At 37.9% G+C, this 22,972-nt stretch overlaps 1 protein-coding gene across 1 annotated transcript in view; it reads right to left on the bottom strand.

Moving 5' to 3' along the window:
- LOC100015251 (V-type proton ATPase subunit S1) overlaps window positions 1–17,863 on the bottom strand; it is a 34,911-nt gene extending 17,048 nt beyond the window's left edge. Inside the window, exons 1-3 of the mRNA XM_001369334.5 lie at window positions 17,066–17,863; window positions 5,403–5,481; window positions 2,532–2,773 (exon numbers count right to left, since the gene is read on the bottom strand). Of these exons, the coding sequence (XP_001369371.4) occupies window positions 2,532–2,773; window positions 5,403–5,481; window positions 17,066–17,394 (650 nt within the window). The 5' untranslated portion in view covers window positions 17,395–17,863. The remainder of the gene's footprint in view (window positions 1–2,531; window positions 2,774–5,402; window positions 5,482–17,065) is intronic.
- Window positions 17,864–22,972: the final 5,109 nt, after the last annotated feature.

Here is a 22,972-nt window from a genome sequence, read left to right as displayed (position 1 = left end):
GTGATGTAAATGTTAAATTGCCTATGACATGAGCTAAGCAAAATAAACCACTGAAGCCATTAGAAGGCATTTGTAAGACATCTTTTATGTGGCAGTCTTTGAAAATCCAAGAAAGGTAGAGGAGTTCATTCACAGTGATTTTCTGGAAAAGGTTTCCCAACTGCAGCTTGGAGAACTGATTCCCAGTTTGTTTATTTTACTCCGTTTAAGTTAAAATTAATCATCCTCAGCTTTATGAATGACTCTAAATGACTTTCTGAAGTCTGACTATTTGAAAGAGGAATTCTTGTCTAAAAATAGGCAGGGCCCATGTAAGGAAAAATAGTATGATGTTGAAGAAAAAAGGCTGAACTTTGATTCAGAAGACTTACGTTCAAGTCCCAACCTTCCTAAGTGTATGAACTTGGTCAAGTCACTAAATGGGGATTATAAAGATACTTGGCCTTATTATTTTCCCAGGGCTTTTTATATTTGTTTTAAACTTCCTTTTCTGTCTAAGAATCAATACGAATAAGAGTTGTGACTTGCCCAGGATCACACAACTGAAAAGTAGGTGAGGCCAAATTTGAACCCAGGTCCTCCCAACTCCAAGTCTGGCTCTCTATTCCCTGAGCCACTTCAGTTGCTCCAGCTTCCTAGGGTTTTGTGAGGAAAGAACTTTGCAAATTGTTGCATGTTGAAGAAACGTGAGCTAGTGTTATTAGATGTAATGTGTATATATATGTGGTCCATCCCTGACCTACGAATGTCCACCACTTGGGGGGGACAAAAGGAAACCCTAACTTCTCTGTATTGTTCTTCAAAATAGCTTGACCTTTCTCACCTACTCCCTACAGTCACCAAAGCCACAGGAACCCCCCCTACTGCCTCAAGGATCTTATGTAGTGCCCATGATCAAGAATTGCTATTTCTTCTGCTAAGACTGCACTGGGGATTGAAGGGCAAAAGGTGCTCCCAGTGTCTCAAGTTGGTGCTTAGTCAAAGATTTCAGATAGAAAATATGAATAGTCTTTAGTTTTCCCCATTTTATCTATTTGAAAAGCAGCATCGTTTAGTGCATAAAAGGGTGGACTTGAAGCCAGAAAAACCCGAGTTCAAGTCCTGCTTCTGACACTGACTGTGTGACCCTGGGCAAATCACTTAGCCTCTAAGACCAGAAGTTGTGGAGAAAGGGCTGACCTTCATTGTTGGAATAAGTTTCTTCAGTTGAATTCCTCATACCAGTAAAATCACAGTTCTCCTTCCTGCCTGTGGATTATTATGCAAATTCAGCAAATACTTATCAAATGTCTTGGGGGGGGGGGGTCTTTCCTAGGAACCTAGCAACTATAATATTGTTATTGTTCCTATGAGAAAAATGCATTTCAATTTCTACACAATTAACTTAGAAGAAAAAAATATAGAATATAAGTAAATTATAAATAAGGGCAATGAGGTGGTACAGCAGATAGAGGCTTGAAGGCTGGAAGACTCACCTTTATGAATTCAAATTTACTAGCTGGGTGACTCCAGGGAGGGAAATCACTTAACCCTGTTTGACTCAGTTTTCTCATGTATAAAATGAGCTGGAGAAGGAAATGGCAATCTGCTCCAGGATCTCTGCCAAGGAAGCCCCAAAATGGGATCACAAAGAGTCAAAAACGAGTGAAAAATGGCTGAACTGATCTCACTAGTGTTCAATAAAATGAATGGGTCTAGACTAGATATCAGATCATCTTTTCAGCTCTAAAACTAAGACCTTATGTTCCTGGAGGAAAAATTTCAGGGCCATCCCCAAAGGAACCTATTTCTCCTTTCTAAAATTACTGACCAAATACTACAAAAGTTCTCAGCATTGTCGTACTAGCTAATGATGGGTTAGGAGAGATGGCAGCAACAATACAATCCTAGAGCAATTTGGCACTATGATCAAAGGATCTAAAATATCCTTTGATCCATCAGGTCTGCATTTCTAAAAGATAAAAATAATGGAAAAAGAACCTATTTGTATAAAAACATTTATAGCAGTTCTTTTTTTGTGGTGGCAAATAATTGGAAATTAAGGGAATATGCATCAATTGAGAAATGGCTGAACAAGTTGTGGTATATGATTATGGGGGATACTACTGGGCTGTAAGAAGTGATGAGCAGGAGGATTTCAGAAAAATCTGGAAAGACTTACATAAACTGATGCAAAGTGAAGTGAACAAAACCAGAAGAACATTGTACACAATGCTGAACTGTGAACACTTTCTTTCTACCTCTTTTGTTTGAGATCTCTTCCACAAAATTTCCATTAATATGGAAAACTGTTTTACATGACATACATGATTGCACATGTAAAATCTATATCAGATTGCTTACCACCTCAAGGAAGGAAGAATGAAGGGGAGGAAGGGAAGATGGAAGAAGAGAAAGAATTCAGAACTCAAAACTTTAAAAAGTGACTTCAAAATTATTTTTGGATGTTAATTGGGGGGAAATATTATGAAAAAGAGAATAAATAAAATTCCTAAACGCTGATGCCCCTAATGGGGAGATTTCATACTTACATGGCATTTTCATCACTGCAGTTTGAATTGCCAACATCTACTCTTGCTTCTTTTCCAAATGTTTTATCTGTGAGATCCAACAGAAGCTGATTTTTAAATTTAATTATTATTCTCTTAGCCCAGAAGAGAATGCAAGGAGTTCCATTGACTGAGACATTAATGGGAATGAGATGGCTAGGGCTGAAGGTCTTCCAAGGTTCTCTCTCTCCATTTCCTTTTTTGATGAGATTGTAGTTGATGCCCTAATTAGGCAAAATTTTTAAAGAGACAACCAAAACTCAAGCTTAATTCTCCATGACAAAAAAAGGTTCTTTAGAAATAAAAAAGTTCAGAGAGCACTTGTAAGGATGTTAGATGACCTAGATAACCAAAGAGCCATAACAAGGATTTTGGAGGATTTTTACACCCAGAATAAGTGTTGCAAACCAAAGGTAACCTCATTTGGAGAATTGGGGAAGGGGGTATACATTTTAGAGATACAGCACCTGAACCAAAAGCCTCCAGAATATCATAAAGCCTTTTGTGGGTCAGCTGCCAACCCATTCACCCCAGAGGAATCAGGCCATTTGGGAGTCTCCAATTTAAATTCATTATTCTTGATATCTAGGTACTAAGATCAAGTGTCTCATTTTAACATAAGGCATCTAAAAAGACTGAATTCTGGGAGACCAGAGTCAGGAAATGTCTATCTATAGAAGAGATACATGCTTTTAGGAAGGAGACTAAAAGAGAGCTTGGAGTCAAACTCATCCTCTCCCCCAAAAAATTCATTCAACATGTCAAACCTTGCATATACTCCTTACATTGCCTCACAGAATCCTTCTCTTTTAAGATATAATTCTAGGGAGCAGGTAGGTGGCTCAGTGGGTTAAGAACCAAGCTGAGAGACAGAAGGTCCTAGGTTCAAATCTGCCCTCAGACACTTCCTAGCTGGGTGACCCTGGGTAAGTCACTTTACCCCCAATTCCTAGCCCTTATTCTCCTGCCTTAGAACCAATACATACTAATGATTCTAAGATGGAAGGTAAGAGTTAAAAAAAAAAGATGTAATTCAAGCATGATATTTTACATGAAGGCTTTTCTAGTCCCAATATTTCCTCATCCCACACTACTTTGTATTTACCTCGTGGGTATATATTGTATCTATTAACTTTATATTAATGCTGTATATATCTTTGTCTCCCCCATTAGAACATAGACTCTTTTGGGATATTGTTTCATTTTTTATGCTTGTATCCCCAGCACTAAGTTCAGTGCCTAGCACATAGTAGGCATTTAATAAACTCTTGTTAATTGAGTGTTTGAAATCAGAGATAGAAGAGGCCATAAGGATCTAATAGTCAGTCTAGTTCCTTGATTTACAAAGAAAACTAAATTACCAGAAGGGACTAGATGAAGTCATAGTGCAGAGAATCTGCAGGAGTCAGAAAAATCTGTGTTCAGCTTTAGATACTCACTAGCTATGTGACTGACCCTAAATAAGTCACTGAACCTCTGTTTGCCTCAGTTTCCTCTCATTAAAATGCAGTTGATGATAGCATCTATCTCTGAGGATTGTTATAAGGATAAAAATGAGACTCTAATTGCAAAGTGCTTTGCATAATGCCAGGCAAAAAGTAAGTACTAGAGGAACTTTAGCTATTATTATTTTTGCAACTTAAAGCTCAAATTCCAAAATCAAAATTATTTTATATGAAAAATTTAAAAAAAAATCACAACCATAGCAAAAAATTAGTTACCTTTCATTGCCCAAGGGCCTTGGGATAAAATGTTTCATTTTGGTTTTTTCCCTTTTAAAATGTCTCATCTCATAAACAGTGCTTTCCATGTCTAAAAGAAGACCTTCCTCTCTTAAATAGACAGCTCCCACAAATGAAAATATAAGGGCTTTAAGAACAAAAATGTTTGTGGCTATTAAGTTTCACAAATCAGATCTAAAATGATTAGCTATTCAATCTTGCAGGACAGTTTTAGGGTGTCTGAGAGATACAATAACAAAGTATAGAAAAATAAAGATAATTTTAGAGTCAAGAAGGACAAATAGTTACTAATATTTGGTGATTTAACCATTGAAACCAAATAGAAGGAAAGAGTATTCCTGAAAGCACCACTAACATGATGGCATAAAATATAGGTGATTACAGAATTCAGTGGCTGGAAAATTCTTCTGCAAAATAAATGGAGCCAACCTAGTTCCTTAGTACGTCAACTTTTAAATGGAGCACTTAATTACTCCCTGAAAGTCAATAGATTGAGCTCCATCACACTGGTATAAGTTAGGAACATTGGTCTTGAAAAAATAAAAGTTATTCAGAAAGTAACAAAAAATCCAAGAAACACCAGCCTGAATTCCAAAGCCAGCAGATGGAAAGTAAAGCTTAGAACATGCTCAATAAGTACCAGAAAGCTGACAGCCATACTTTGGGTCACTTAAAACCTTCTACTGGTTTCCTGGGTAGTTCTAAGCAGAGTGGATTACAATAGTTCAAGGAGATCACAAAGGAAGGTATGAGCCCCATTCCCTATACTTGGGAACTGTGTTAAGTAGTACATTTTTTACTCTGGTGCCAGACAATACGGCATAGTAGATTGAGCACAGGTTCAAATCCTACCTCTGACACTTAAATTCTTTGAGCTCAGTGATCTCATCAATAATATAAAAAGGTAGGATTTGCTGATTTCTAGGGTCTGCCCCTTTGTCTGGCTTTAATCTATTTTGCCAATGGTCTGCAGTGGGAGAAAAGTCACGCTGAATTTCACACTGAGAACTCAACAATCACTAAAACTGAGTAATTAGTTGCTTTTAACAATAAAACTGAAATTTATCACGTTTCACTCAAGAAAAGGCATCATTTCCTGACACATCCATACCTGTGGAGTTGGCTTTAATTTAAAACTGGGGGCTGACTTCGCATCTCCATCACGCCACCGATCTGCCAAAGAAACAGCGCTATGAGGACAAAAGACAAATGCCATCATTGTATTACTTTGCCACACAAAGATGATATTATTGACTCTTAACAGTACACTAGACCAGAATTATATATATATATATATGCTTCCTTTTTGACTATTGGCTGAGAATTTAGGATACCCAAACTTATAGAATCTCAAATATCGTCTAGTTCTCACCATATCTGAACACTAGAGGGATAAAAACTGCTCTGTGATTTCTTTAATGTGAAACTCTCAGAGGAGGAAAATCCGTTTGCCAACAAAAGTCATTATCTTCTCAGAAATTCATGACGTTAGAGAGTTTTCTAGGGCACTGAGACATTAAATGATTTACTCGGGGTCAAAAAGCAAGTGGATGAATGTTCAAGGCAGGATTTGGACCAGAGTCTTCTGGACTCTGTATCTTTAATACACCAGGATGCCTTTCATATCTGAACAGAAGCCCAATTATTAAGAGGTTCCTAATATTAACAAAGATATATTCATCACTTAGTATTAATTTTAAATAATCTCAACATTTCTATTCCATTGATGTCTATCACAGAGAATCATAGATTTTTTTTTGAGTGGGAAGAAATCTTCCATTTAATCTAAATTAATTGAGTATAATATTTTAATGACATTCAGTTATTTCCACTTTCATATATTTCAATGACAGATCACTATATGACAAATTTGAATTCCATAAATTAAGCAATTGTTTTTCAGAGAACTTTTCCTTTTCCTGATTGGATTGTTCATCTAGAAAGATTCTTAGACAGTTCTTTAGTTTTTCAGTTCCTTCTCCTGTTTGTGCAGATATTGGGATGATATGTTGAAACTCCATGTTTTTCCCTGGAAGTTCATCTTTTTCTGTTTTTTTTTTTAACCCTTACTTTCCATCTTGGAATCAATACTGTGTATTGGATCCAAGGCAGAAGAGTGGTAAAGGGCTAGGCTAAGGTTAAGTGACTTGCCCAGGGTCACACAGCTGGGAAGTATCTGAGGCCAGATTTGAACCTCCCATCTCTAGGCCTGGCTCTCACTCCACTGAGCTACCCAGCTGCCCCCAAATTTCATCTCTTTCAAAGAGAAGGTAAAAATCTTTAGGATTCTGTAGTTGGTCCACAAGTTCACTGAATTTGTCTTTTACATTTGGGAAATCCATCTTATTAACTGCAAGTAAGAGAGGTTTCATCATAAGGTCCTCTTTGAATAGCTCTAGTTCCTTTGTAAACAATATTACAGTTTCAAAGGCAGATCTGAATTTAGTTTTTTACAAAAGCTGAAATCCAGAGACATCAACAACAAAAAGAAGCTGTTTGGTTCATTCTATATGCTTGAGGAATTTATGTCCCATTCCTTTGTTTATATATGTTCCTTCTATTGTGAATTGTCTATTCTGAATCATAGATCCACAATTCATTAACTGGGGGCTGCTAGGTGGCTCAGTGGATTGAGAGCCAGGCCTAGAGCTGGGAGAACCTGGGTTCAAATCTGACCTCAGATACTCTTAACTGTGAGGCCCTGAACAAGTCACTTAACCCCCATTGCCTAGCCCTTACCACTTTTCTGCCCTGGAACCAAAACACAGTATTGATTCTAGATGAAAAGCAAGGGTTTCAAAAAGAATAATAATTTATGAGCACAATCCCCATTCTTAACACTGTTTAAAACCAGACCAAAAGTACTCAGGAATTAACATTTTTTTTGATGCTAAAGAAATTTCTCTACCTCAGTTCTTCGGAAAATTTGAAAGCCAGATTTTTCTGCTTTTAAATCTTTAGGTGGCAAGAAGTCAGATTCTTGTATTAATTATAGTCCTACAGAAAGTTCCCCTCAGTTAAGCCCAAAGTTTATATTATGCCTGTGGTAAAATTTCCGGGGAATAAAAAAACAAAACTTACATTAACTGGTCTATGTTATGGTAATGAGAGACAGGTACTTACTATATCATATATATTCACCATTTGACTTAATTCTTAACTAAATCTTTGGCACAAGGAGGTGCTTTATAAAGAACTTTAACATAATTTACTAACATAATGTACTAAATTACATTAACCTATTAAGAAGTCTGATATGACTGCACATGTAAGATCTATATCAGTTGCTTACCTTCTCAAGGAGGGGAAAGGGGTGGAAAAGGAGGAAAGGTGAGTGGGAAAGAGGGAGAGAATTTGGAACTCAAATTTTTTTTAATGAATGTTTAAAAATTGTATTTACATGTAATTCAGGAAAATAAAATATAATTTTAAAACTTCATTATTTGAATTCTACTCATGGACATCAGAAAAATGGAGACAAAAGGCATACAATTGAAGGGGTGCACTGGAACCTTCAAATATTAAAATAAGAGGTTTTCTACCACCCAGACCACACATATAGGTTTAGAGCTCTGATCTCATGGGTCATTTAATCCAAATTCTTCATTCTATAGATGAGGAAAACTGAAGCCCAGTAAAATTAACCAACTTACCCTCCTCATTAGATAATTGGTCAAAATGTATGACCAAATGTTTAAATTTTTAAAAATCACAAACTATTACCAACCATATAAGAGAATATTGCAAGTCACTAATAATAAGCTAAATTAAGTTAAATCAACCCTAAAGCTTTACCAAACTGGTCAAGATGACAATAGATGGAAATGGTCAATATTGGAAGGGTTATGCAAAGATAGGCACACTCCTGCATTATTGGTGGAGATGTACATCAAGTATGGCCATTTTACAAAATTACAAAGAACAAGCAGGTCCTCAATGAATAAATGGGAGAAGATAACTCCCCTTATTCATTTGCAGAGGCCAGGAAATGAGGCTGTCCATGAGCATGGAATACTGAATATGTCAAAAGATATTTTTCAATGAATTAATTGGTTCTGCTCATTTCTATCCTCATCTTTTTCTCTAAAAACTTTTTAAATTGTTAAAGTTTTCAAATAAAAACATTTTTTTCTCTTAAAATTCTCTTGAAACAAAAATATTATGTAATCCAATTTGTCCTCCCCTCACCCTCATTTTATAGCTAAATATACTGAGGTCCAAAGAGACAAAAAAAAAGATTTAACCAAGTTCCCATGACAAGTAAATGGCATAGCTGGAGCTTGAACCTATATCTTTAGATTCCAAGTCCATTGCTTTTCTCACTCTAACTATCATTGCCTCATTGCCTCTTTCCCTTCTGATGAAGATAGAACTTTACTGAGAAAGGGGGGGGGGAAGATAGGGGAATCAGAGAAGGAAGAAAAGGCAGGAAATAGGCAGGAAAAGAGAGGGAGAAACAGACATTTGAATGAGAGAGATAAAAGAATAAGGAGTAAGTATCTAAGAGAAGGGAAGGGGAAGAAAATTGAAGACAAGAAAGAGTGCTCTCAGGGAAAAGATTTCCTCCTCCATCATCACACATATACGTACCTTAAAAAAAAAACTCCATTATTTTATATTTAATTCAGGATCTGCAACAATTGGAATAGAGGCTGAGTGAAACTTTAAGCATCATCAGTAGTTAAAAAAATAAAGACAGACTGCTAAGTAAGTGATTTCTAAAGCAACACCACATAAGGAATGTCTGTGTACTTGAGGCTCTCTCCAAGGTTCCAAGTGTACATCTAATGAAAAATATTAGTATAAATGATGAATGTGAAGGAGTAGCTTTGTATCAGTAAAACCACTGACAATTTCCCATTAGCAATCTGAGTAGCTAATACTGATAAATAAATATTTTTTGGTTATGAGGATAACAGCTATCATAAATTAGATATAACATTTGAATGCAAATCTTTCTGACTTCTACCTACTTTATCCACCATGCCATACTGTTTCTCTTGCACATACTTTATTTTAATTAAAATATTTGTTTTAATATTTCAAAGGAATATTATATTTGAATATATGTAATTGTTGTTGTTCAGTCATGTCCAACTCTTTATGACTCTATCTTGGGGTTTTCTTGGCAAAGGAACTGGAGTGGCCTGTCATTTCCTTCTCCAGTTCATTCTACAGATGAGGAAGCTGAGGCAAATAGGGATAAGTGACTTGCCCAGGGTCATGAAGCCAATAAGTATCTGAGGCCATATATGAACTGAAGATGAGTCTTCCTAACTCCAGGCCCAGCATTCTCTCCTATGATGCCCAGCTGTAACTAGGCAAAGCATGGGTTATTTAGTATAAGTCCTACTTTAGTAAATACATATGATTTTTTATTAGTATATTAAACCATAGGGAAAACCAAAGGGATGAAGAATGTCTATTTTTCAGACTATTCTAGGCAGTTGAATGAATATACTCAAGAGCTTAGCCAGAAATGGTATATAGATAACTAAAGCAGAGCCAGGCATGGTGGCATACACCTGCTGTACCTGGTACTGGGCTATACTGATAAATCACTTAAATTGGGGAATTCTGAGCTGCAGTAGGGCTAAAGCCAATGAGGTATATGCAAAAGTTTGGCATCAATATGGTAAACCCCAAGAGCAGAGGGTGATCCGGTCGCCACGAGGAGGGACAAAGCAACTCAGAAAAGAAAAACAGTGCATGTTAAAGCTTCTGAACTGATAGGTACTGGTATCGGACCCATGGGTGATCTCCATACTTCCAGATTGTGCAGGACAGGAAGATCCCATCTTAAAAAAATAAACAAATAAAAGTTAAAATGCTAAACTGAGCCCAGCCTTGAATGAGAAGAGAGTGGGTTGGATTGCACTGAGGAAACTGTGCAAGGCTTTCAGTGATGTCTTTTAGATATCAATACCATCCTTATGACTTCAAGAAACACCAGGATCTCTGAAGACTCAAAATTAGGAGTGACTCAAAGGGAGACAATAAGATGTATGGTAGATATGAGTAGACCTTAGAAAATAACCAAAGAGAATGAGCACAAAAGTTGCTCCAAAATTATTAGCCATGAAGTAGATGATCAAGAAAGAAAATAGGAAGGGAGGGAGAGAAAGAAGGAAGGAAGGAAGGAAGTCAGGAAGGAAGGAAGGAAGGAAGGAAGGAAGGAAGGAAGGAAGGAAGGAAGGAAGGAAGGAAGGAAGGAAGGGAGGGAGGGAGGGAGGGAGGGAGGGAGGGAGGGAGGGAGGGAGGGAGGGAGGAAGGAAGGAAGGAAGGAAGGAAGGAAGGAAGGAAGGAAGGAAGGAAGGAAGGAAGGAAGGAAGGAAGGAAGGAAGGAAGGAAGGAAGGAAGGAAGGAAGGAAGGAAGGAAGGAAGGAAGGAAGGAAGGAAGGAAGGAAGGAAGGAAGGAAGGAAGGAAGGAAGGAAGGAAGGAAGGAAGAGAATCTTGACTTGAAATACAAAGTGATTAAAGAGTACTTGTTGACTGATTTAACTCATGATGAAATCACAAACTCACAGAATTCCAGAGTTGGAAGGGAACTTGGTGGCCATCTAGTTCAACCCATTCCTGAAATAAGAATCCCTTCTACCTGCTCATAGGTCTCTGGGGAAAAGACACCCATGACCTCCCACAGCTGGTCACTCCACTTTTGGATAATCTTCAGTGTTAGAAAATTTTTCCTGATGGAGCCTAAACTTGCTTCTTTGCAACTTTTAACCATTGCTCTTAAAGCTGGATGGCTTACGTCTTCCACAAGATAAGACTCTCTCCTGAGTCACCTCTTCTCCAAACTAACCATCCTTAAGGATTCTGGACGGGAGGCCCTTCGCCATTCAATTTCTCCTTTGGATGTTCTCCAGCTTTATTCACTTGGTGCCTGAAATGAAACACCAAACTCCAGATTTATTCTGATCACAGCAGAGAACAAAAGTACTATCGTTTCCTTTTTCTTTGATGTGACAGCCTTGTTCCTGGCCATCTCAGCCCATCAGCTTCCTCTCCCCTTGGCAGCAAGGTGGCACTGTGATTAGAGAGAGCTCTGGGTTTAGATTCAGGAAGACCCAATTTCAAATCCAACCTCAGATACATACTAGCTGCATAACCCTGTGCAAGTCACTTAACTTCTGCCTCTCTCATCTTCCTCAACTGTGAAATGGGAATAAGATCTGGAAGGGCTTTGTGAAGATCAACTGAAATAATATTTATAAAGCACTTAGCACAATTCCTGGCACATGGTAGATGCTACAGAAATATATTCCTTTCCCTTACTTTCTAGAATCTTAGAGCCCACCCCTTTTTTAAATCTTTCTGGCTCCTGTTAAGATATTTTCAATCTTGGCATTTAAAATAAAAAACTCCTTTCAATTTTCTATTCCTGAGTTTTGACTCAATAATCCAGACTAAAGCTCAAAGGTTTTTCCTTTCAGCAAGTGGATTGGTTATTGGGCTGGATCCTCACCAGGTGTAGTGTCACCTCATTCCCCTCTCCCCAACAAAAATTACCTTGTATTTATTTTGTATTAATTTACTTATTCATTCATGTGCACATTTTTCTGCCTCCCCTCCCCCCCCCCCCCCAGGAGATTGAAAGCTCTTAGTGGCCAGGGAATGTTTTCATCTTTTGTCCTTTTTTTCTGCAACATCTAGCAGTGTGCAAAGAACGTAGTAGGCCCTTAAATGAATGCTTGGTTGATTGAATTTAATACGGGGCAATGTGTTCACCCAGAATAATCCTTATTAATATGGAGAACAACTGTCAACATTTAAACATACACGTTCATAGCAGAGGCCAATTTGGGATTAAATTAATACAATTGTAATTTTTATTTTGTCAGTTTGTCATTTTGAGGTTATTTTGATCACAAAAATATTGTTAACAGCTAGAAAAAATTGTCAGAGATATCTATTAAATATGTCCATCTGATAATAGATGGCACAAGTCATAGGTTTGTGCGAGACAATGACATCTAAATTTGAGAGAGAAGAATTTGAGTAAGCCAGAAAAAGCAAAAATGGAGTATAGTATGCAAAAAAAAAAATTGCTTTGCCATTTCCTCAGTCTGACTCTCTAGTTAGAAAGTAGTCATAAAAACCAGGAGTTCTTCATATAAAAGAGAGCTTTTCAAGAAGATATGCTCAAGGAAGATTATCTCCCTCTCCTGGACTAGAATAAGATATTGCTGGACAAGCCATCACTCCGAGCGCAGGCTGGCCTACCTGGGGCTTCTCCCACGCACAATAATTTCCATTCTGACAGGTTTCTAAAGTGGCTCTGAAGGTTATGGGTTACCTTTGAAGGCCGTCAGGGCTGCTTTCCTATTTTTGAGCCAAGGATGGTTTTCCCCCATAGAGAGGTTTTAAAAGGGGAGCAAAAGAATTCTCTCCTGGCTTAGGGAAACTTATGATTTCCAACCGGAGGCAAGTTAAGACAATTTTAGGCCCACTCAACACAAAGGCTCTGGGAATTTTTCCTAGTTGTTTGTAGAGATGAATACATGTATGAATGAATGAATGAAAAATGCATGCATATTTAAACATACTACAGAATCATATGAAAACCCTTTTCAAATGTTATCCTTTTTTTAAAAAGGAGTATTCTGTGATTCTATTTACAAGATAATAGTTACATTTTATCTTAATTATGAAATATAAAATATTATACTCTTAATTTTAAAACGACAGATTTTTGTGGGGCAGTCATGTGGTTCAGTGGATTGAGAGCCAGGTTCAGAGACAGGAGGTCCTGGGTTCAAATTTGACCTCAGACACTTCCACACTGTGTGACCCTGGGCAAGTCACTTAACCCCCATTGCTTAGTCCTTACTGCTCTTCTGCCTTAGAACCAATATTGGTTCTAAGGCAGAAGGTAAGGGATGAAAAAAAAAAGACAGACTTTTAAAACTATAAATGCAAAGTGTAATCTAAAACCTACAAAATAAAGCCATAACAATATAAACCCAAATAAATAAAAATTTTAAGAAAAATTGATTATCATAATCATTATATTTAATAAAAAATATTAACAGTCAGATATTTATCCCCAATAATGTTATTCTCTGATAACTAACAATGGTGGATACTCTCCCCAATACTAGAAAGTCCTCCATTCTATAGGGATGTTGTACAGCTGGAACTAACATTCTGTAGACAATCTAAATTATCTATTTATAACATCTCAGGCCCATTCAAAGGAATATCTAGAATAGATCAGGATAGGGACAAAGAAGGACAAGAGAGATCCCAGCCATAGCCCAGCACTATCTCTACAATCCCTGCAAGGACTCATGGCCAAAATGACTTGGTTTCCTAACTCCAGATCATGTTCCATCAACTTAGTGCCTTAATCTAGGTTTTGCTTCTCAAAATCAGTTTCAAGTGTATTATTTTAATTGCAAAAAAGCCTGAAGGTTTATAAATTCTTTTCTGAGGCAGTCTCTCCGAATGCCTCAAGGAGAGAGAGAGAGAAAGAAAGGATAGTAGATTGGATTCTGTGGGGGGCATGACGGAGCCAGGTAGGAGATGGCAGAAATGAGTCAGAAACCAGGCCGTATTGATTACAATGGAGCCACAGCAGAACTCTGATCTCTGGACCACACAAAGGCATGAACCATCCAGTTATCCAAAATTAATACCATACAGGTCGGAGACATGACAGAGAACTTAGCTGAGAGAATTAGCCTAGGTTCTTTAAGCCAGTTGCCAAACATCTAGCAGTGTGCAACCTTACGGCTGAGAGAATAGGGTGCAAGTAATGGAATGAATTAGAAAGAGCTAGGTATTAGCATTGGAAAAGAAAGGCGCCTGGCCAAAGGCCAGGTCCCAGGTGAAAGAGATAGAGAAGGAAAGGAATTAAAGATGGAGCTTGGCCAGAGGCCAAGCTCCAGCAAAGACAGACATAGGTGAGAGGTAGGATCCAAGAGAGAGAGGTGACTGCTGTGGCTGCTTTTAATGTCTTTGACATGCAAATGTACCCAATACATATTGATGAATTACATAGTGTATTGCCATTGGGTAATTATAAATTACGACAAGATATAGGTGTGGTTTATCTTAGCCAGGTGAACACAAAGAAACCTGATTTTGTGCCTAACCTGGGGGAAGCTGGGATCAAGGGTCAGAGGCTTTACTAGCCATGTGCAAGACTGAGCATGCTCTCTTCTAAGCCATTCTGTGCATTCTAACTGTCTCCCTTGTCCATAGCTAGGTGTGGACTGCTACATTTTCTAAAAATTCACAATTTGAATTAAATGTAATAGCCATTTATGTTTCTTAATGAAATGGCAACAAAAAAATCAAAGTAGGAAAATCCTTAAATTAAATTAGGTGATGATTGGACTTTGGTAGTAAGTGGCAGGGTAAGTTATTAGAGTGTTTAAACATACTGTATCTGTCTCGCTTCTTGTATTTTTCAATATTTTTTTTAAAAGAGCTCATTGATTTCAGGTTAAGAGAGCACTCAGCTTACGGAAAGGTAACCAGTTACAGAACTGGGAGGAGAAACCTAAGGTAGGATGACTAAACCTGAACCAGAAATGCGTAGAAATTATGTTAGGATCAGACTCCATCGCTTCTAAGGGACCACAGAGTTCTTAGCTACCAAGGTCACTTTACTTGGGGAGTATGCATTCCTGGGCATTATCCAGACCAAGAATCTAGGGCCAGGTTTCCAGAATTTCCTCAGAAAGATGATTAGAGTACAGCTGTGACCAGCATCTAAATAATCAGTTTGAAACAGGTAGATCATAAAATCCATGTGCAAAGGCCAAATTGATTTTTATTTGGTTCATTGCTATTCACTCTGTAGGCCCTAAAAACATCTAAATTAGCTCTCTGAGGGGGCAGCTAGGTGGCTCTGTGGATTGAGAACCAGCCCTCAAGAAGGGAGATCCCAGGTTCAAATCCAGCTTCAGACACTTCCTAGTGACTGATCCTGGGTAAGTCACTTAACCTCCATTTCCTAGCCCTTACCACTCTTCTGCTTTAGAACCAATACACAGTATTGATTCCAAGATGCAAGGTAATGGTTTTTAAACCAACAAATAAATAAACATTTTGAATTTGAAAAATGTCCTCTAATAATTTAGCACTCTTCCTGATTTATAAAGAAGATCTGAGCCTTTTAAATCTCAAAACTTTAATCTGCCTTCAACTTTCTTTCAACCCTATCATCCTTCTCTAAGGAATTAAAATGGCAATCATCACACAAATAGAACTGAAAAATATCTTTGCTTTCAGACACAAATTTTTATAGAATATTTACATAATGCGAAGCAGCCTGGTGCTACAAACAGAAGGGCAAAGTTAGAATCAGGAAGACTTTCAGATCAACTCTCTCCTCTGACAAATGGTAGCCATGTGAAAGTCGCCTAACCTCTTAAGGCTCCAAGAAAGTCTCTAAAACTAGAAGATAAAAATGAGCTGCCAACTGCATCTATAGAGGGAGTTTCCACATCTGGGAACTCTTCCTAAGGTTTAAATCATAAATCTGGACCAGATACATTCACAAATACATACAATGATGGCATGGATGTATTTCTATTGTGCAGACTTGTGTATGTCATGGGTCTAGACCCATACAGAACAAATATATAAAGAGATCAAGTATGCTGTACACATATTTGGTCAAGATCTTTAAGATAAATACAGAGAGTATACATATACATACCTACACATATATGCACACAGATAGACAAACCCAGTATTAACTACTTTTATTCAAACTAAATCCACATAAATTTCACTTAGCTGTATAAATTCACATATAAGCATTCATCATTTTCTAGGTCTTAATTCCTTGATCTGTAAAAGAAGGGGATTGGAATAACCAATCTCTAAGATCTTTCATGCTCTAGAATGCTATGACTGTTTAGATTTCTTTTGGCTGCAAACTTCTATGAATCTATCTTTTAAAAAATAGATTTAGGATTTGGTTAGTTGCTTAGTCTTAATTTTTTTAGCACAATTCACAGTCAATAACATATAACTGCACCTTCAAGGAGTGCCTGATATTAACCTGAAGCAGAGTACTAGTTGATTTGGACATAATGCAGTACTAAAAAAACCTGAATTAAAATCTGTTGTAGTTTTTTTCTTCCTGTCATTTATTGATTCAGAGTTCTTTTGATACAAGTTTAGACAGCTTGCCATATGCCTCTTATTGCCTGGAATGCTCAGATGATATAAATTCTGGAAAGCTGAAATGTTATTGGCAATTGGGAGACATAAATTAAGTAACCTAATTTTGCTATTTAGTTTTTGGGAACCGGTGCTCTAACAGTGAATCTCTCTTTATGGGTCCATTCCATGGTTTCTGTCTCCATTTTCCCATATGATACAAAAGAAAAAGAAAACTCCCAAAAAGACAATGAAAATATAAGATAGCATTTTCATCTGTCTCTTCTAATATACTCTAAGGGGAGCAGTTTAAAAAGAATTTATGTATAAAAGAAATATAGAGAATATGTGTGGACTTAGGTGTTGTCATTTTTAAAAAACATATAAACAAACGCACACACATTTTGTGTTGCAGGAATATTTCTAATCGCAGAACAAGATCTTACTCCAGGCATGGTTAGGGTTAGACTTTGTCTCAAGATTCAGAAATGTCCCGAGTTCAACACTTCTTAGGATGACTGTTTTGAACTGTAATTAAAATGGAATCTATGCTGTGCAGAGATACAAAGTAATTGCAGAACTCTAATTTCACACAGGCAGTCCCCCTCAGACCGGGTGGGCAGGACATGAAGAGATGGAAAGGCACTTACCTGATGTTCATGCTTGCAAACATTTGATCTGCCGTCAGGGAAAATCCTACAGATAAAAAAATGAGTGAAAGGCGGAAAGAGGTTTTTCTTTCCATCAAGAAATGAATCCGTTTCTTCAACCCAAACACATCTGTTAATCCGTGAAAACAAACAGAGGAGAACCTGGGAGCGCTCCCTAGTGCCATGTGATTGAGAGCCCATTCCACCAATGACAAGCAGCCTCTGAGCTGGAATGCACCGTGCAAACAGGGAAGACCAGGCACCCAGGGGAGACCAACCAGTTCTCTTTCAAATGCTTCAGTCAAATGAAAAAGGACTGGGAAATGCATTACCTGAGGACGTGGGAGAGGAACGTGACCGGAACTGCTTTTGGGAAAAATCCCTGTTTTGACATTGCTTAATGGCTTTCAAATAAAGATCTCAAAGTGCTTTGGCGGAAACTATTCATTTTCACAGTCTGGAAATAGTGGCCGACCTACAAACTACCCTCCATGTTCCTGGGTGCACTTTATGGTAACTAAATAAGCAATAGACTGTGGCTAGCCCAAGGTCACACTAGCATCCTGGCTCTCAGTTCTTTGCTTAATTCATTACACTCTATTTCCTTCCTAAACAAAGACTGGGGGAAGCGTCTCGGAGCCCAGAAGCCTCCAAGAGCTGCATTACATAATGTTTAGGATGGAAATGCCTGGATAACTTTACGTTCAAAAAAAGAAAAGATGTTAAGTCAACAGCTGTGAAACTGGCAAGCCTTGATCTTTAATTAACTCAAGTGCTAAAGTACTTGAGGTAGATATGGGTTAGGGGAAAATGAATTCCCTGTGAGGATTTGCTAACTGACAGAAAAAGCTTGAGGAGATCTTTGCTGTATATTAATGCAAGGAGCAAGGACAGACTGCAACAGTTTTTACAGATTTGTAAGACATAATAAAATTGATCATGGGATTTTAATTTTTACTTTAAAAAAGTCAAAGGCTACAAATATAACCAAAGGGAAATAAATATAAAGGGCTTGTTTCCAAATTACTTAAGAATGTAGAGAGAATACTTTTAAAGAAATTTTAAAGGAGAAATTGAAAAGGTCAATATACAGAAAGGTGATTTAAGTGCTTAAAGCAACAAAAATATATGTACACCAATATTTATTACACTTTTCTACCTCGTTGGCTCCTCCTCATCAATATTTTCACATGACTGGCTCCCCTTAACAAAGAACCTCGCTTCCAACACCATAAATGTTTAAATCTCAAACTAAAATCCTATAATTTATAAAATAGAGGATTTTTGAGTTGAGACTTTAGAAATCACCTAATCTTATAGTTCTCCAAATTTTTTATCTCAAGGCACTTTTACCCTTTAAAAATTATTGAAGATGCCCTAAAGAGTCTTTGTTTATATAGATTATATTCAGTGGTCTGCTGAAAAGGGCCCTGGAAAGCTAGATTGTTACATTTTCAGCATGAACATCTACGATTCAGGAATTATGATTGTTTTGTTAACTGTCTATAGACTTAAGGAAGTGGAGGAGAAAAAGTTAATACTACAGATTAAGCTTTAAAGTGTATTTTATGTACATGTTATCTTTGGAAAGTCAGGTGTTAAACATTTACTAGTAGATCACTGAATATATCTTTTCATATTTACCCTATTAGAAAATAAAACTTATTAGTATTATTTTGAAAATAGTTTTGACCTTATGGATTCCCTGTAAAACCCCTGGGGTCCCTAGATCATTCTTCTGAGAACCTCTGTACAGTCAAACCTCTTCTTTTTACCAATGAGGAAAGTGAGACAGAACTGTGAAGTTACTTCCACTAATAAGCCTGGGTCTTCTGATTCTGAACCCAGTGATTTTTTCTCTGTAAATTTCAGTTTAGTTAATCATTCATTTGACCTTTCAGTATTCACAGTGAAAATAAACTGCCCACCAGGAAGATTATTGTAGTTTAGGTACTTCAATAAATAAATATTGGAGATCACCAATCTTCCTCTCCTATGTATAAAGTAAAACCAGGGAGAGAATATGACTTGCCCTCTCTTCTTCTCCTAGAGTTTACATGAAGCAGCCTCTAGCAACTTAAATAATCCTTTCCAATTGCCAAAGAGGAATGAGGAAGACAGAAAATCGGTCAGTTAAAGAGAGGGATTCTCTTTCTCAAGGTTCTAGAAATATAAGAAAGTACTGGAAGGGTGAGAATGACTACCCCAGTGATAATAAGGGAGGATAATATCTTCTTATATATCAAGAAGTCTTGGGCAAGAAAATGAAGACCACAGGCATACAAGTTGTCTTCTTCCCTGTCACATGCTGCAGGTAAGGGATCTACAACAGTAGAATTGATTTGGGAAATGAATGACTAGCTAATAAGGAGGTGGTGTCTCTGAATGGGATATGTATTTCTATAAAAAAGCTTCAAATTCCAGGATAATGGGTTTCTCCCCAGAGATAAATTTACAAATGAAGTGGAAAACTGACTATATTTGCCTCATGTCCTGCAAGTCTAATCAAAAAAAGGAGAGGGCTGCCTGTCTATATCCTTCAAGACAGCTATCATTAAGAGGTAAATTGGAGATAATCACCAGAGGGAAGGTCCTAGAATTTAGAGGGATCAAGAAAGACTTCTTGTAGAAGGTAAATTTTTAGCTAGGACTTTAGGGAAGCCAGGAGGCAGGATAGAACTGCAAGCATGAGAGACAGTCATTGAAAAGGGATCAAGTCAAGAGAGGGGAGAATCTTTTGTGAGGAACAGTAAGACTAGTGTTACTAAGTCATAAAGTATGTCAAGAAGAGTAAGGTGTAAGAAGACTGGAAAGATAGAAAGGGGCCAACTTATGAGGGACTTTGAAAGCTAAACAGAGGATATTATATTTGGAGGTAACAGGGAACCTCTTCTACTATTCTCTTTTGCTTGGAGATCCTATATTAGATTTCCCATACTAGAATTCATTGACTAGGGGATGGATATGACCAGACTTGTTGTAGTGGGGGGCTGGCCCACAGCCCTCCCACAAAAGGAAAGATAGAAGGTTGACCTTGGAGGAAGGATTGGAGCCAAGGAGATGGGTGAGGAAGGCAGACACACACGCAATATTTATAATAATCAAGCTCCACAGAATAAGCTCAGCTACTTAACTTTCACTAGGACCTGAACCAGTTAAGTAGCTTCGAATCAACATACGGGAGTAAGCAGTGAACATGGAGATTAGCTGAAAGAAAAGCCACGATCCCTTACAGCCTGGGCTGCAGGTACAGATCAGTCCGGCTTGAGGAGAGGAGATCAAGAAAGAAATCACCAGTCCCTTAGAGCTGGTACTCTAAGCACAGACCTTTTGAGGATAGGAGATTAAGGAAATAAGGTCTTTCAGGAAGAGATAGAGAGAGAGAGAGAGGAAGTTAAAGTTGAGCTTGGCCAGAAGCCAAGCTCCAGGAAAGACAGAGATAGGTTAGGGGTGATAAGGTAAAGAGAGCTGGCTCTCTGTGGACACTCCTATTTATTATTATTGAGATGCAAATGTACACAATACATATGGATGAATACATAGTGTATTGCCATTGGTCAATTGTAAATTACACAAGGTATAGGTGTGGTTTGTCTCAGCCAGGTGAGCACAAAGAAACCTAATTTCCTGCCTAAACCTGGCAGACTGGGATCAAGGGTCAAAGGATTATGTGCCTCTCTCCTAAGACAATCTTTACATTTTAACTATTTCCCTTGACCATAGATAGGTGTGGACTGCTACACTTGTGCTTTAACAAGATCACTTTTACAGCTAAGTGGAGAATGAACTGGAATGGGGAGAGATGAGGTAGAGAGAACAACTAGAAGGCTACTACAATAGTCCATATGTGAGGTGAGGACCTAGAAGATGGTGGTGGTGATGCCAAAGAAGAGAAATGGGCATATACAAGAAATATAAAGGTAGATTCAACAGGACTTGGCAACAGAATGGATATAGGAAGAAGAGGGGAAGAAAGTGAGGAGTTGTAAAATGGAGATTTGAACCCCAGACTTCAGTCCCCAGAAGTCCTTGGTACTTCCCAGAATTCCCTATAATCTCACCTGAGTCCCCACCTGGGTGAGATCACAATTTGTATTTAAGCTGGCTGTAACGCCTACTTTGGTCTCTCTCTTCCTCTACTCAGCGATTGCAAGATGTAGTGAGTAAAAATGTGAATGGGCTAATCAGCCCTAGGAACGTGGTTTATTATTTTGTATCCTTGATTTCTAATAATCTTAATAAACCTCATAAAATATAATACTTTTATTACTAGAAACTAATTTAATTTTACAGAGTTGAGGATGGCACCTAGGATTGGTATCTGGAAGGATAATGGCATCCTTAACAGTTGTAGGGAAATTAGGAAGACCCAAGGGTTTACAGGAAAAGATGAGCTTAGTTTTTGACAAATTGAGTTTAAGAGGTCCTGTTTGAGATGTTCTATAGGACTGGAGATCAGGAGAGAATTTAGGAGGGATAAATAGATCTGAGAACCATCTGCAAAAATGGTCATTGAATCCATGAGAGTATATGGGATCACCAAGCAAAAGAGAATAGTAGAAGAGGATTTAGGATATAGCCTCCAGGGGATACCCATAGTTAGTAGGCATTACTTGAATAAAAATCCATCAAAGTAGACTAAGAAGAAGCAATTAAGTAGGAGGAGAACCAGGAGAGGACATTGTCACTCAAAAAAAGCTAGGACAAAGAGAGTATGAAGGGAAGATGGTGATCAACTGTGTTAAAGGCTACAGAGAGTTCAAGAAAGATGTTGAGAAAAGGCTGTTAGATTTTGAAAGTAAGAAATCATTGGTACCTTTGGAGAGAAAAAGTTTCAATTGAATGATAAAGCTGGAAGCTAGACTGCATAGAGTTAAAAAGGAGAAGAGAGGAAAGGAAATGGAGGCATCAATTGATGATGATTTTTTAAAACCCTTACCTTGTAATAGAGGCATGGGAACAGAGAGAACTTATAAGCCAAGATGCAGGAACCGGGGCTGAAGATGCAAGGCTGGAGACCTAGTTCTAGCTGTCAATCAAGAGAAGATTCCAATAGAATGTTCCCAGGAGTGGCAGTTGGGGGTTTTGCTGGCCACACTGAGAAGAGAAACTTGGCTTTTTGACTTTGTCTCTGTCTCTCTGACACTGGGTAGTTGAAGCTGATAAGAAGAAGAAACTTGGCTTTTGAGTTGGTGGTCTATTTGAGAATTGAGCTGGCCAGGAGAAACTTAGAGACTTTGAACTTTGTTTTTCTCTGGGGTTGAAGCTGAGAAAAGAGACAAGCCAGGCTAAAGAAGAGACTTTTCTTGGTGAAGAAGAAAGAAGATTCAGACAGTTGTCCTCCATCTCCCTGTCTTAGAGTCACAGTTTGTGACTGGAATACTTCCTCAAACCCCCCTAAATTATCATTGTAGATTAGGGAAATCCTCATCCCTCTTACTTCAGTTTCCCATCCTGTTATCCCAATAAACCCCTTGACTTGAAAAAGGAAAAGAAAAGATAATCTTTATAGTTTACTCAAGTGAGGAGGGAAGGAGCCAAAGGTTTCAAGAAGAACTGGGCAAAGAGGGTTGGTTAAGGGAGGGAGTAAGGGAAGAAGGAGGTTAGGAAATAGATTGATCCATCAGCCATCAGTAGGGATCAATAGGCAAAACCCCAGAGTCAACCCCAGAGTTCTCTTGTGTACCAGCATCTCTGTGTGGCAGAATCCCTGTGTGGTAGCATCCCTCAACATTTCTCATTTCTATCTCCATTACAAATAAGTAGCAGTCAGGTTCCTGTAGCAGCTCTCTCTATAGTCACAGTCAGAGAGTAGAGTAGTCATTGCAACAAGAAACAGTTTCCCTCAGTTTACATTCTCTATTTCAAGAAGCAATAATTTCCTTTCAGCTTACTTATTCTATTTCA

This window comes from Monodelphis domestica, chromosome 3 (genome assembly GCF_027887165.1).
Source record: "Monodelphis domestica isolate mMonDom1 chromosome 3, mMonDom1.pri, whole genome shotgun sequence".
Lineage (NCBI taxonomy): Eukaryota > Metazoa > Chordata > Mammalia > Didelphimorphia > Didelphidae > Monodelphis > Monodelphis domestica.
This window is presented reverse-complemented; position numbering and strand designations above follow the sequence as displayed.